We start from the raw sequence: 15,266 nt of genomic DNA on the forward strand, positions 1-15,266 counted from the left end.
CGCCCCCCGTGACCCTGAGGGAGAAGCGGCTTAGAAAATGTGTATGTGTGTGTGTGTGTGTGTCTGTGTGTGTGTGTTTCACAGCATTTATTTGCTAAGGGACTCTTATTGTGAAGGTGGGACCTTCCTTAGGGGACGCATCTGTTAGAACAAGAACTGTGGTCAGTCAGAGCTGCAGTGAGTATGCAGACGTGAGCCGAGTGTAGAGCGAGCTGTTGGATAAAAGCCTTGTTTATTGTATAGCACGGCTGTGGCCGACTACAGCTGGTTAATAAAGCAGAACGGGTGGGTCTTCTTTAATAACAGCGGATGCTACATGCCTATCTTAATGTGGATCATCGGCATGTAAAGAGCACTGATGGAATGGATGTTTCATCACAATCATCAGTAGCCCTGTTTAACTGCAGTGTAGTTTGTGAAATGTTGAATAAAAATCAGTGTTCAGTTTTTTAAGGTTAAGATTAAGAGACCCTTATTAGTCCCACAACAGGGGAAATTTCACCTCCGCATTTAACCCATTAATGCAGCGAAACACTACATGCACACTAGTGAGCACACGCACACTAGGGGGCAGTGAGCACATTTGCCTGGAGCGGTGGGGAGCCCAACCCACAGCGCCCAGGGAACAGTTGGGGGTTAGGCGTCTTGCTCAAGGACACCTCAGTCATGTGCTGTCGGCTCTGGGGATCAAACCGGCAACCCTCACGATTCAGAGAGATGAGAGCAGCTATTCCATTTGCTCACTGTTTTTACCCCAGAAATAAATAGAAAATGTCATAACATTTAATTGAGCTGTTATTCCTTTTACACTAACCATCTGTCGTCCTGTATTAAGTGAATACGCTTCTATTCGCATTGTCATTGATTCTAGCTTGAGAAATCACAGCTAACAGCCAATCTCACCAGATAAAATCAAAGGTTTTTCTGCCATTTTTACACGTTGTAAATGGGAGTTGTACACCAGGTGGGTCAGCAGCGTTACATATCAGCTTGATTTTAGCCAGAGAACACAAGTAACATTAAACATTGTGTCTCCATTCTTAAAACTTTTTACCACAGAATGACATTTTGATACAGTATGATATTTTACCAACACGTTGATTTCACAGGATGAATAGAACCTTGTGGTTCTATGGCTTGTTTCATAGTAGGTAATAGAAGAACCGGTTTAAGGGGAGCCTGGCCACTTCTTATTTTTCTGTTTTAGCAAAAACTTGACCGCAGAACACTAGAGGGTGCTCCAGAATGAACAGGGGTGAATCAAGCTAAACAGCTAAAAACAAAACATTAAATTTCTTTTTAACCATTTGTGCAGGGCTTTATTTTACAAAATTCAATTAACAGTATAGAAAACGTAAAAGCATCTTCACATTTTTCTACTGCAAAAAGGAATTACTGCTACTGACTGCTGATTGCTGGCAAGCAGAGCAGCTCATTGGCAGAGTGAAGCAGTTAGTGCCCACTGACAACATGAAATAAAATGAGACAGCATCCTATAACTGAAGGTCAAAACCACTCAAGAACATAACAGCAGTGATGGAATATTATTTGCTGTTCTGTGTTCAGAAAATTACAGCATTATATATATAATATATAGGGCTTTCACCATTTGGTCTCAAAATCTGTAATTTAGTAAGTGATTCAAAGAGTTTGAACTAGAGGAATTCAACGTTACTCAATCTCAGTGTGAAAGAGATAATGCAGTTCATTTTTGAAGAGGGAACAGAATGGCTTAGGTTGCAACAACGCAGGACCTAGGAATAAAACTATACAGTTTTTTCCACAAGTGACTGAATCCTAGCTTTGTTTGACCAGTAATACGGCATTCTTTCAACCTGATTTTGAAACCAAGAATCTATTAAAATGCACACTTTGCTAGTAACACTGCTTAGTAATGGCAAAGTCATGTCTTTCTAGCTGTTATGAACTCTTTCAGGAGCAAATGTGTAACTCCACAGGACTTTATTCAGCATGGTATTAAAATAACTATTTTATTAAATATTTTATACATATGTATAAGTGTGTGTGTGTGTGTGTGTGTGTGTGTGTGTGTGTGTGTGTGTGTGCGTCATCAGCCCAAATAAAATGTTTACGGGGAAAACTTAAAAATATTAGTGTGTTTTTTTTTTTTTTTGAGTATGATTGATGCAACTCTGACACTTTCCCATTCTCCAGACATTTTCACCAGTCTAAAGCTTTCATTTAGCATCTTCACAACAATTTACCCAGTCGAAAATGCCACATACATCTGATTTACAGGGTATTTTTCACTAATTTTCACTATTTTTAAATAAGATCCTACACAAATTCTCAAAAGTCCACCTTTGTCACTTCTTTTTCTTCTTCTTGTTTGCAGTCGCTGCGGTCCCTTTAGTAAAGTTTCCATTTTGGTTGTGGTCTCTGGACCACTCTTTCCGCAGCTGCTGCAGGAGCTCCGGTGTGAGCAGTCCTTCCTGCACCAGGCGTGAGCCCAGCGAGTGCTCCGTAGTTCTGTTTCCTTCTTTCATGTTAGCCTGGGATTTAGAGGCCCGAGCCCTTCTCAGTGCTAGTGAAGGGGACTGCGGCCCCAGGCCAGGGGTTTTTGATTCAGAGCCTGAGCTGGGAGACTGTGCCTCTGTGGCGCGAATAAGCCTCGTAATGTTCCGCACGCCAACCTGGATTATGCCATCCAGCTCCTGCTGAATCTCCCGGACGAGGTTAGCATCGGGAAACATGTCCATGAAACGGTAGCTGGAAGGGCAAAGCAGAGAGAAAACGATTAGCCTGATTGACAAATCATACGCAAGTGAATAAACCCAAAGCTCTCTAGTCAGGAAGAGTGCACTGAAAAGAAAACAAGGCAGTATCACACGGACAAAATATCACATAGCCTTGCAACACGCTACTATAGGATAGTAGATTAGATTTGTAACTTTTCTTGCTTCCTTTTTTTTTTTTTTTTTTTTAAATATGTTCATTTAGAAAATGCAAGATTAACATTTCTTAAAAGGAAAAAAAATATATAATCTGTAGTGCGAGATGCGTCCATGCGATGTGTCTAAAAACAGCTACATAGTGAAGTTTTCTTCATTCTTGTAGTTCATATCGTGCCCTAAACCACTTCAACAAGTATGTGGAGCCTTAATTAAGACCTGGATATGATTTGAGCAGGTAAAGAGAACTTTTAGGGATGTATTTACAGAATACTAGACTTCTAGTGTTTGTTAGCCTCATAGGTCCAGTGCTAAACTAAAGAAGAAACATTAGACTGATTGACTACAGCAGGGGAAAGCAGGGAAATTGTGCATTAAACCATTTCTTTAAAGATGTATCTGCATTATTCTGCCACAATGTAATGTCACAGTTAAAGAGTAGCCAACGTTATTTTAATTAGAATTCATTTATGTTGTTGGACTACTGTGTGCCGTAACTCATCAAAACATCTACATTACCGTTATCAAGGAAAATCTTTGGCCAAATCATTTTGTGATTGATTAGAGACCCATTTGCGTTTTGCGGCCTTTTTTGGTTACAAGGACAAATGCTGGAATAATGATTAACAAACATGCGGTGCAGCCCTACACTAAACCAAAACCTGAGCTACAGACGTTTCTCCTGTGAAGATTTCTAGCCGTTTCTTTGAACATGAGTACGACTACCACCTACATACAAGCTTCAATATGCTACAGTGTACTACTCAGCACATCAATTCACAATAAATCAAACTTCTTTACACACTAAATCCCAGGACTCAAGACATACCTGAGCCACAGGTAAAGGTCCAGTACATCGTGGACAGCCTCTAAGTGGACCAGATCCTTGATGTTTTTGGGGGCTACAAGGGGCCACTTGATGTGTCGACACACCCAGTCAAAAGTCAGTGGCTCATCTCTGCTGAACTGTCTGGCAAACTACAGACAAAACATCACCATATCCTTAGGGACATCCAAAAGCATGAGCTAACTTAATGTATTAAAGCTCATCAGACACACAGCCCAAAGAAATCGCTCCTAGGAGCGCTTAGGACACTCTTCAATGTGAGCCAACAGTACACCAGTACACTGCATAGGCTTGTAAAGTAAAGGAGATTTTGAAAACTGGACCATCACTGCAATGTTCTTCATCAGTACCTTCAGGAAGGACGTGCAAACGAAAGGCTGTTTCTTGTTGATGGGGGCGGTGCAGAAGACATAGCGAGATCGCAGGTTCAGAGGAATGTGCTGAATCATGTCTGCTAGGAACTTGAAGTCATCGATGTTGCAGACAAAGTAAAGGCCATCGACTTGTGAGAGACTCACAAATATATCCTATGAGACACAGGAATCAGTCAGCAAAACATGCATGAACAGCCTTGATGCAATGAGTAATACGATGCAGCGGCACTTCAGAATACATACAATGAGGTTGGAGAGCGTGGCGTCAGGAAGATGATAGGCAAACATCTCTATCTGCTCTGCTGTGGGGTGTAGACCTGCTGTCTGTGGTCAGAAAAGTGAGAGAAATCACTTAAACCACATCTCAAGCTCAAAGCACTAGACTTCTCAGAAGGACACAAGACCATTAATATGTTTGAAATTCTATAGCATTTCAGAAACAGAAACTTTTTTTGTTCAAATGTACAAAGTGTGTATATGTGTGTGTGTGTGTGATATATATATTACAAACACACACACACACACACGAACATTTTCCAATCTCCATTCTGAAAGCACAATAAAATAAATGACCAAAGGCTAAGGCACCAGGGGTAAGAGCAGCTTCGTTCCTCAGTTCTTAGTCCTCCTAACTATAGGGCCTTCAACTCCTCTGTTCTTGGTTGCACATTTAGCGCCAATTAAAAGTTTGAATTCACCATTTTCAATACTATATAACCAATTTTGCTGCAGATACATGTCTAATACAACAGTACTACTCTACTAAGGCTTCTATTAATGAGCAGTAAGGAAGCTGCAAAAAAAGGAAATTTAGTTCATGTTAAGAGATCCTCACCTCGACAGGGTCCACAGGCCTGCTCAGGATTTCCTTCAGCACCGGTAAATCGTCCCGATGCATGGTGGTCACCATGCCCTCCTTAAACACAGAACTGAACCGTCCTGCTCTCCCTGCAATCTGTAGGGCCTGGGAGGTGGAGATAGTGACCAGCTCTTTCTCTCCTTTCTCATTCACACTAGGCTTCACCAGGGAGTTAAAGATTATTCTCCTGATGCTCCTGATTAGAACAGATAACATGCATGCATCTTTGAGCTAGTAATTGTAGTTTTCTATGAGTTCACCACATCTCACTCAATATATAAGGCTAAATCTCAATAAAATATAAGGAAACATTCAAAACATAAGGTTGAAACATTCAAGATATAAGGCCAAATCTCAAATGGCTCCCTATTCCCTATATACTGCACTGTAAGTCATGAAGCTACGGCTTTCACACACAAATAGTGCTCTAAATGCTAAATAGGGAGAACGCACCCCATGACTGAATCCCAAGTGGCATTTTTATCAGACATCCAATTCACTACTTGGGCATAGGAGTTATTTCATGACCTACATAGAGAGTAGGGAGCCATTTGAGATTCAGCCTAATGAAGCAACAACCTGCGGAAAACATGGCCTCTTTTCCACTGTAAAGGCAAATACACTCTCACTGGCCACTTTATTAGGCACAGGTCAGTTGCTTGTTAACACAAATAGCTAATCAGCCAATCACATGGCCACAACTGAATGCATTTAGAGGTGGTCAAGACAACCTGCTGAAGTGCAGGCCGAGCATCAGAACGGGGAAGAAAGGGGATTTAAGTGACTTTGAACGTGGCGTGGTTGTTGGTGCCAGACGGGCTGGTCTGAGTTTTTCAGAAACTGCTGATCTACTGGGATTTTCACGGACAACCATCTCTAGGGTTTACAGAGAACGGTCCGAAAAAGAGGAAATATCCAGTGAGCGGTCAGTTGTGTGGACAAAAATGCCTTGTTGATGTGAGAGGTCAGAGGAGAATGGGCAGACTGGTTCCAGATGATAGAAAGGCAACAGGAGCTCAAATAACCAACCAAAATCTCTGAGGAACGTTTCCAACACCTTGCTGAAAGTATGGCACGAAGAATTAAGACAGTTCTGAAGGCAAAAGGGGGTCCAACCTTTCACTAGCAACTACTAAGGTGTCCTAATAAAGTGGCCAGTAAGTGTAGTTCCCAGGGCCGAACGCTGGTGCACACTCATGACAAAGCTTAAGTATGCTTGAGGAGTTGGTCAGCATTAGTGGAGCTAGGAGACTGGCCATCTGCCCCTTCAGCACGAGCCAATCGACTTCGCCTCTTCGGATTTGAATCATTATCATATGAACTTGCATCAGAGTGGCTTTTATTATTCAGACGTGAAGCTGTTTGGTGGCAGGAAAAACTGATAGCATGCTAGTTAAAGTAATGCTAACCTCTTCCTCTCTCCTAGTTAGCAGTGCTGTATAACATATTGCTATATTGAAGGCTTGACATTTATTGAATAGTGGATTTAAAACTGCGCACTGCTTTTATTCATCTGAAAACTGTGAGCGCAAACATTATTTTTTGGTGTCTGCAAGATGCAGGCGCACAATACAGATGCGGCGTAGACCCAATGAGTGAACTGCTATGTCACTGGTTTGTAAGCGTTCTGTGTCCATGTGGAAATCCCATTAGAACGGTTACTCTCTGTATTGAGAACTGTTCTGCACTACAGCCAAAAAAAGGGCCCTGTTTACCTAGAGATAAAGACCTTCTTGATAACATTTAATTAAATTTTTCCTTTGACAATTTAAGATGACTCAAAACCTACTAACAAGTTCAAACCCATTCCAATGGCATCCGTGGCAACAAGGATCTTACAGGGGTCGTCTGGGTCATTGAACTTTTTCGCCTGAGCCAGCTTGGTGCCTGTCAAAAGAATCCATGTTACTAATTTCTAGGCAAGAGTTTGACTAAATTCCAAATATTTTGATCCTAATATCTAACAGAGTCTTACCAGGAGGCAGGCTGCCGTAAATAACAGCACATTCCAGCCCTCGAATCTCTATCTGCCTATTCACGGAGTAGATGTCATTCTTGCTGAAGCACACGATGCAGTCACCGGGCTCCAGGTTATCCAAATTCTCCACTGCTTGGTCCGAGATAGAGAACGGAGTCAGCCTCTTATAGTTATGTACCTTGAGAATTAAGGAAAATCTGTTTATATAAGGTCAAAGTATAAAAATGAAAAACATGACCGAATAAATAGACCCGCAAGGCTGGAATCACTACAGATCACGTGTTGTGTTAAATATACAAACTGCATCAACAGCTTTATGTTTGCTTTTAAGACAGTAAGCTGTCCATCACAGCACAGAAAAAGAACAGATTCTTCACTCACCTCCACCTCCTCACCAGTGGTAAACATGAGTTCAGTGATAAAGTTAATGGCTGCAGCTTCTCCACACACATGGATCTCCTCAGCACACAAACCTACCAACAGACACAAAGAGAGTACAGAAGGAGATCAGAATCCATCCATCCATCCATTTTCTAAGCCGCTTCTCTGTCAGGGTCGTGGGGGGGTGCTGGAGCCTATACCAGCAGTTTTCGGGCGAAAGGCAGGATACACCCTGGACAGGTCGCTAGTCCATCACAGGGCAGACAGACAGACAGACACAGACAGTCTCTCACACCTAGGGGCAATTTAGCATATCCAGTTGGCCTGACTGCATGTCTTTGGACTGTGGGAGGAAACCGGAGAACCCGGAGGAAACCCACGCAGACACGGGGAGAACATGCAAACTCCACACAGAGAGGAACCCGGTCACCCGGCCAGGGAATCGAACCCAGGTCCTCCTCGCTGTGAGGCGACAGCGCTACCCACCACGCCACCGTGCCGCCCAGGAGATCAGAATGTTATATAAAACCTGAAGCTACTGAAAATAAACCTCAATACCAACCTCAAAAGTTGGTAGAAGACCAGGGGCCAGATTCACTAGGTTTTAAGAAAAAACTTGAAGGTTCTTAAAACACAAAAAGTTCATTGGAATGTTCTTAAATGCAAGTCTCAGGAAAAAAAAAACTTAATACCAAATACATACTTTAAGAAAATCTTATTTTCTTAAGATTAAAAAAAACAAACAAACAAACAAACAAATAAATAAAAACACTCATACTTATACTACATTGCATTTTACCATGTAGCATAAATAAACCGAGATAATTTAAATTTGTATTAACAGGTATTTCCGTTTAATCCGCTCTGATGACAGCAAAATGGAGAAAACACAAACCAAGCATTTTAAAAAATTGCAAACAAGAACGAGGGGTAATGGTGTAAGAAACAGCCTACAGGGGGGAACAAATTGGAAAATACGATAACTGTGGGGTCAAATATGGGCAGGAACAGCAAAGTCAGCATCCATGATAACCTTAGATTCCTGAATTAGATTCTTCGACGACTCTTACAGCCTGAGGCAAGTGTAAGGCTGTCGTAAGGTTAAGAAAATATCAAAGAACATTATTTTTTCTTAAAAACCGCTTGTTATTAGAATTAGTCTCAAGAAAAGATCATTCATGAAGTCATTTGAAAAATAAACCTCAACTTTTTTTCTTAAGAATGAAGAAAAAAACCCACCAATTTAAGTAAAAATACGTTAAGACACTTGTGAATTCAGCCCCAGCTTCACACTTAATTAAAAGGGTTTACTGTCACAGCAGATGCATAGCAGATACACAGTACACCTAAGCTGTTACTAAAGCACACACATTAATGATAAATTGTAAAATGTATTTTAAGATGGTGTAAAACGCCACAGACCAACTCACCCATCAGAGCTCTAGTCCAGGCCCACCCTCTGGAAGGATCTCTGATCATTTGAATCTCATCTATGACAGCTACTTCATCTGAAAGCAATATTCACCTGCCACGGTTATTTCACTGCCAAACAAATGAAGTTAAGGTAAATCACTAAGGTGCTTGAACAAATTCTCCCTACTCACATGGCGTTGTGACGCTGCACATCTCAATAGTACAGGCTACATGATTAGACTGTTTGCCCTCTGGATCCACAAAGGTTCTCTCCTCTCCTGTCACCAGATCACATGGTACACCCTAATGAAGAGTAATAAAGAACACGTGAACAACCAAATAATTATCTTTTAGTCGTATTTAGTCAGAGGCCTACATAGCCACCAATGAACTACAGTAGCAGCAGCTGTCTTTTCCTTGTGCTCCAATGGAGAAGAAGATAATGTTTCCAGTAGGACTGGGCAATATGACAATATTTTATTTATATTGTGATATATTACGTCACAATTCGCTTCCCCTATCATGGATATCGTCAGTACTTAAAAGAACACTAACATGTTCAATTAAATTGAGTATAATTGTGTGTTTAATTTGATTTAGTGAAGCGCTATTCATAAAACATTGTTTTAAAATCATAGTAGCTGTAGGACTGCTAATATTACTATTATTATTGATTTTTTTTTTTTAAAATATGGTACCACAGTCCCTTTTTTGCCTGTTTCAAATGATAGAACCTCAAAAAGACTAAATAATGTGATACACGTTGTGTACCGTAAATTTCATATTTTTGCCGACTCCTAGTTTCCAGCAAGTATATGTAAATATAATTCTACATAGTATATATAAACAAAAATCCTTATATCCCTTAATGTTGTCAGTTAGATGGAAATTGTACTGACTTTTTCAAAAGTAAGACTATCCAAAATGGATAATGTACATGTGTCTCCTGTAGGGCTGATAATTGCAATGTGGCAAATATGAGAGGGGAAAAAAATCCTTTGGGTACTATTTTGTGTCAAAACACTCGGCACGCTCTCTGCTGTGCATGTGTAATAGTTTTCTGTGTGAGAGCTTTTAGAGTCATTAAATGCTTCAGATTTGTGGTTACTATCACCACAACTGTGAATAATCCTAACCCTGTAAAGCCAACTTTCAAACAAGTATTTGGGAATACTGAAAAGGCGAAGTGGCAAAAGTCTCCCAATTCTGTGTGCTTGGACAATTCTGCAAACAAGAGACACAGCATGGCCAGCAGAGCAACACGTTTGTGTTACAGCCTAGTTTTCCATTTTCAGAGAGGAAAAAAAAAGTGTATTTTTGTATAATTGAGAAACAAAAGAGCTGTTGGCCCTTCATGCTGAGGATGTCATATCCTGTTTACCAGCATCCTTATAAAATAGCATTTAAGGGATGAGTATCCCGGTGATGACCCATCATGACCCCTAACTTTACATATTACCAACCTAATCACGCTTATCTGTGAAATTCCTCTTTTTAAAATATTATTTTGTAAAAAAAAAATATAACTTACTGCAGCATTACTCTTCTCAAAGATTTCATGGGCCAGCAGCTTAAGAGGACCACAGTAAACTCCAGACTTGGCTTCTAGGTATCTCTGGATAGCATGGTAGGTTTTACCACTGTTGGTGGGGCCTGCATGGAAAACGATTTTCCGCTGAATAGCTCTGGCCTCAGGATACCTACAAAATGAGTTTATTACAGTAACTACAAAGGAAAGCTAAAGCAAGTGATAGAACAATATCCCAAAATTTCCACTACCAGTTGGCTGGGACTCGCAAATCGCTTATTTTGCGCAAGTCATCCATGCAGTCCAGCATGGGGAAGATCTGTTTGGCGTGTCTCATGAAGTATGGGAAAATATCATCTATGTGTCCTAAAAAAAACAAACAGCATTAATTCTACAGCTCATATACACATTATTTGAGCCATAAGCTCTATAAGCACTTGGTGTCACACTACTCACCTGCTCCACAGCAGATATCACTGAGAATGATGTGTAGATCAGCACTAAGGATGTTCATCTCCAGAATATACTTCCTAAAACTGATGAAGGCTTGATGGAATAGACGGGCTAGAAGCAAATAAAACACCATTATTATGGTGGACACTAACCATGTGACTTATTAATAGACTGCTTTGAGCAAAGTTTCATGTAAGGTCGCCGTTTTACTCTCCTCATCAATATGAAAGTAGCTCTAAACAGTCAGATATTGTGCACCTTCTCCAGAGCCCAGCTACACAGCTTTAAGTAAAGCGCTCAAGCCTGATGACTCAGAAGCTGGTGCTCTCAAATCTTCTTAAATGCAATGTCAACCAAAATGCTAAAAAGGTTCTGAGCTAGACCAGTATCTCAATCAACCAGGAGCTGCTTGATCAGTCAGTGCTTGTAGATTTAGGCCTAAATGCAAGTATTAGAGAATGAATCAAAAAGCTTTCAACCAGACCCGTCACAATTATCAAATAATAGTCTAATCACAATTATCTGAGACGGCTGAGACCTGAGCAAACAAAATGTGAGTTGTCCACACTGAGTTGAGGCAAATAAATGTGAAGAAAACAGTAAATGTCTTCATTAAGTGTGTTTACATGAATTTAATAAGTGGCTCATAATTAGATTTCTGGATCATAATAGGGCAACATTTAACACAGCAGCCGAGAGATGGCAACAAAACACTTTTGGAGCGATGCTGAAAACAAGTACATGAATATTCTTCATCTTCCCATTAAAAAAAAAAAAAAAGTTTTACATTAAGTTTGTCACATTTACATCATGTATTATTCTGTGAGTTTATTTGTTATCACTCAGTGCTGCCCTCTAAACATGTTAGACCACCAGGTTAGACTTTTTTTTTGTTTTGTAACTTCTTTTCATAAGCCCATGTCTCAATAAGTGCATTAACAAATAAACTCACAGAATAATACATGATGTAAATGTGACAAACTTAATGTAAAACTTTTTTTTTTTTTAATGGGAAGATGAAGAATATTCATGTACAGATTTCTGTGAAGCAGAAATCTGATTTGACACCCCAATGCATGTAAATACCCTGAATTTTCTGCTGTTATTAGATTAAGTGCATGTAAATGCACTTATTGAGACATGGGCTTATGAAAAGAAGTTACAAAACAAAAAAAAAGTCTAACCTGGTGGTCTAACATGTTTAGAGGGCAGCACTGAGTGATATTTGCTCATTTGTTAGGTATGTAAAGTTTTTAGAATATATGCTTGCCAAATGAGAGACGCTTGGTGTAGATTTTCACTCTCAAGAAAAAAAAAATAAGCTCTGCTTGACTCTAAACATGATCCTGTGTTAACTAGACATTTGTGCGCACACACACACACACACACACACACACACACACCCACCCACACACCCAACACTCTTTTGTAGTAATCTGATGGTACTACCCGTGTGAGCTGCCTAGTAAAGTGGTCTATTTTGGCTTGCATTTTAACAGATGCATATAATAAACAAGAAAAGATTAAGTTAAATCGCAATGAATTATATTTTAATTTAACTCACTTTCATGAGAGACATGAGAGACATTTCATGAGAGACTGTGAAGCCTATAAAGTTTTAAGAAACTTACCATCAAGCCCCTGGTCAGCAGCAAGCTTCTGCATCTCTTTCCTTTTGTAAAACTTATTCAGTACCTTCAGAATTTCACCTGTTGCAAAAAAAAATGCAGCTAATGGTAATCCAGTACATTCAGAAGTACAGCAACACACAAAAGCAACAACACAGCATACATTGTTTGAGGCCGTGTTGCCTTCTTTTGAATTTTTAGAGAAATGTTCGATTTTCCGTGTTGCTTTTTGATTAAATAACAAACATATCTGTACATTAATTCTGTAAGAGCTCCTCTGGAGGTTCCCAAAGTCAGTCTTGTGGTCCTCATGTTTCAGTGCCTACTCAGCACATTAGGCGTCAGTTAATGAGTTTATCAGGATGATGAAAAGCACATATACGGTGTGTTGGTTCCCCAGGACTGTGACCTCCTCTATAAGAGCAAACACTAAACTGCACAGGACGAGGGACACTACATCTGCAAAGGTGTTGCCATGGGGCGGCCAGAGGTGGCCAGTGACACTCGGGAAAGAAGCATGCCTCACTCTTCTGACCATCCCAATTATGGAAATGAAAGTTAGCCATCATTAATACAGCATCAGTTCTGCTCTATGGTGAAAATCTATCATCAGGGTAGCCACCAGTGAGATATGGGAGTCTGGTGTCGCCGCGTTTAATAAATCAGCCCATCTGGCTGTGAGAGGCTGATCTGCTGAGGAAACAGGCGAGTGATCCTGCGTCTACTCAAGTACATCATTTCTTCACGGAAGACTAAAATGATGTCACATCAACAGTTCTGTCATCGTTTACTTTGTGCAGTTGTTTTGATTTAGTTTGTGTTCACGTGGAAATGACAGATGTGACGCATCACTTTATGCCATTTCGATCAAGCAAAGCTTTAGTTTTATTAATTGTGCGCCACCCCAAATAAATCTGGCCACCCCATTCCACAAGTTCTAACCAGCTTCGCCCCCAGCTGTCCCAAACCGAGCCCCTCAGCCTCACCTTTATCCAGCGGCTGCGTCAGCTCGGCTCCCACCGCTCCGTCTCTGGCTTCGTCGTTCCTCACGGCGACCGGCACAAACAGAGAAGTGTCCAGAGCTCTCGGCGTCCTGTCCGAGGAGGAGCGGCTCAGCGGCGGAGCGAAGCCCGGCACGGAGGCGCTGCTGAGGGGCGCCGGAGGAGGAGCGACAGCGCGGCGGAGCAGCGAGCAGCACCGGCGGCGCAGCAAGTCAACACAGCGGTTCAGCGCCATCCCGAGGACAGTGAGTCTGGGCTCAGGGCTGCCTCACAGCCGAGGCAGTACGCAGCACCGAGAAGCGCTGTCAGAAACCCCGTCAGCGTGAATCTCCCACACCGGAGCTACACAGAACCACTGAGGTCGGTCATGATCAACTACAGCGTGTGCAGGACACGTGGGACAGAAGACCCCGACACATGGGTGTCTGACTCTGTGCCTGCCGCTCTCCACGGCAGAGCCGAGAGTGTGAATATTAACACGCACTTCTTTGGAAGAGGACTTGAGGACGCATGTGCGGAAATGAGCGTGTACTGACGTGAATTGCGTTTCATTATAAACACAAATCCTTAAAGTTACCCGCTTATTTGGACGGAATAATCCGAGGACCTCTCCGGGGTGCCTTCACTGTTTCTGTGGCTCGGCCGTTTCAACGTGTTTGCAGGTTGTTCACGTCGCGCAGCCGAGCGCGTTCAGAATCGCCCTCCGCTGGATAAATACTGCGCGACGTGGCGTGACAGTCGTGTTTTAGCGCGGCGAGGCTTGTGAAAGACCCGTCTTTGGGTCGCTGTGGAGCTGGTCGCAGCCCGTCTGTGCTGAACGGCGAGGCGGCGAGGCGCAGTGAAGGCACCGCGGGCTGCCTGTTTATTAGGTACTCCCCCCACATCTCCACTCACACTCTACATTCCAACAAGTCACACGGTACCAAACTGCAGCGTGTGGTTTACACCGGGCAGAGCGGCGGATTTGATCGTTAGTCCTCGGCTCAGCGCTGGAATGGGCAAAAAGAGCGATCTGAGCGACTTTGAACGCGGACTGATAGTCGGAGCGAGGCGCGCGGGATCCAGCGTCTCGAAAACGGCCGACGTCCTGGGCTTTTCACGCACGACCGTCTCACGGGTTTTCCGAGAATGGAGCGAAAAGCAGAAAACGAGCAGTAACCGGCGATCCTGCGGACGAAAACCGCTCGTGGACGAAAGGGGAGAAAGAAGGATGGCGAGAATCGTGCAGGCGAACATACGGGCCACAACAAAAGAAATCACAACCGAGTTCAACAACGGCACGCAGAAAGTGATCTCGGAGCGCACCGCGTACCGGACTCTGTGTCGGATGGGCTACAACAACCGAAGACCGCCGTCAGCGAAGAACAAGATCGCGGGTCCGCATGAGAAAGAGAGCTGGACCGCCGAGGACGCCGTGTGGTCGGACGAGTCCGGATCAGAGGACTGCGCTCCCACTGGAGCGCCGCAGGACCCGGATCACCGGGATCAGCCTCAGGCTCAGGTGTCTCCGGGGTTTGCGGCTGGAGACTGAGCCGGAGAGCGGAGACATTCGGACGGGTGTTACACACAGAGATAACTGCGAGTTTGACCAGAGGTGTTCTGCTATCTATCGGCGGTCATCTAACCAGTACTGTTTCACTGTAAATGCCTTTCATGTCTGTGAAGAAGAAGAAGATGATGATGATGATGATGTTGATGATGAAGAAAACGAGACAGCGCGCATCACATAGACATACAGACTATACAGGCACATCTCGCCTTTTTCGAAGCCAATGGACTAATTGGGAGGAGTTACTTAGGTTATTATTATTATTATTATTATTATTATTATTATTTGTATTTTAGACTGATTCCCTGCATTGTTAAAATAGTCTAAATAAACAACCGTACGC

At 42.4% G+C, this 15,266-nt stretch overlaps 1 protein-coding gene across 1 annotated transcript; it reads right to left on the reverse strand.

Annotated features, from left to right (window-relative positions):
• Nucleotides 1-2,081: 2,081 nt before the first annotated feature.
• Nucleotides 2,082-13,758, reverse strand: supv3l1 (SUV3-like helicase). Its single transcript, XM_017686116.2, has 15 exons — nucleotides 13,360-13,758; nucleotides 12,377-12,454; nucleotides 10,749-10,856; nucleotides 10,544-10,658; nucleotides 10,296-10,464; nucleotides 8,956-9,067; nucleotides 8,782-8,859; nucleotides 7,352-7,443; nucleotides 6,968-7,148; nucleotides 6,786-6,879; nucleotides 4,969-5,188; nucleotides 4,377-4,457; nucleotides 4,110-4,286; nucleotides 3,742-3,890; nucleotides 2,082-2,730 (listed from the first exon to the last, which is right to left on the reverse strand). The coding sequence occupies exons 1-15, from the start codon at nucleotides 13,607-13,609 to the stop codon at nucleotides 2,328-2,330; spliced, it is 2,307 nt and encodes a 768-aa protein (XP_017541605.1). The 5' UTR covers nucleotides 13,610-13,758; the 3' UTR covers nucleotides 2,082-2,327.
• Between the last annotated feature and the right edge of the window lie 1,508 nt (nucleotides 13,759-15,266).

Source organism: Pygocentrus nattereri, chromosome 5 (genome assembly GCF_015220715.1).
Source record: "Pygocentrus nattereri isolate fPygNat1 chromosome 5, fPygNat1.pri, whole genome shotgun sequence".
NCBI classification, from domain to species: Eukaryota; Metazoa; Chordata; class Actinopteri; order Characiformes; family Serrasalmidae; genus Pygocentrus; species Pygocentrus nattereri.

Coding starts and splice junctions, on each gene's coding strand:
- supv3l1 (XM_017686116.2), bottom strand. CDS start 13,609: ATGGCGCTGAACCGCTGTGTTGACTTGCTGCGCCGCCGGTGCTGCTCG. Junction 6,880..6,967: donor TTACGGCAGCCTGCCTCCTG/GTAAGACTCTGT, acceptor TTCTTTTGACAG/GCACCAAGCTGGCTCAGGCG. Junction 2,731..3,741: donor GACCTTTACCTGTGGCTCAG/GTATGTCTTGAG, acceptor TTGCCCTTCCAG/CTACCGTTTCATGGACATGT.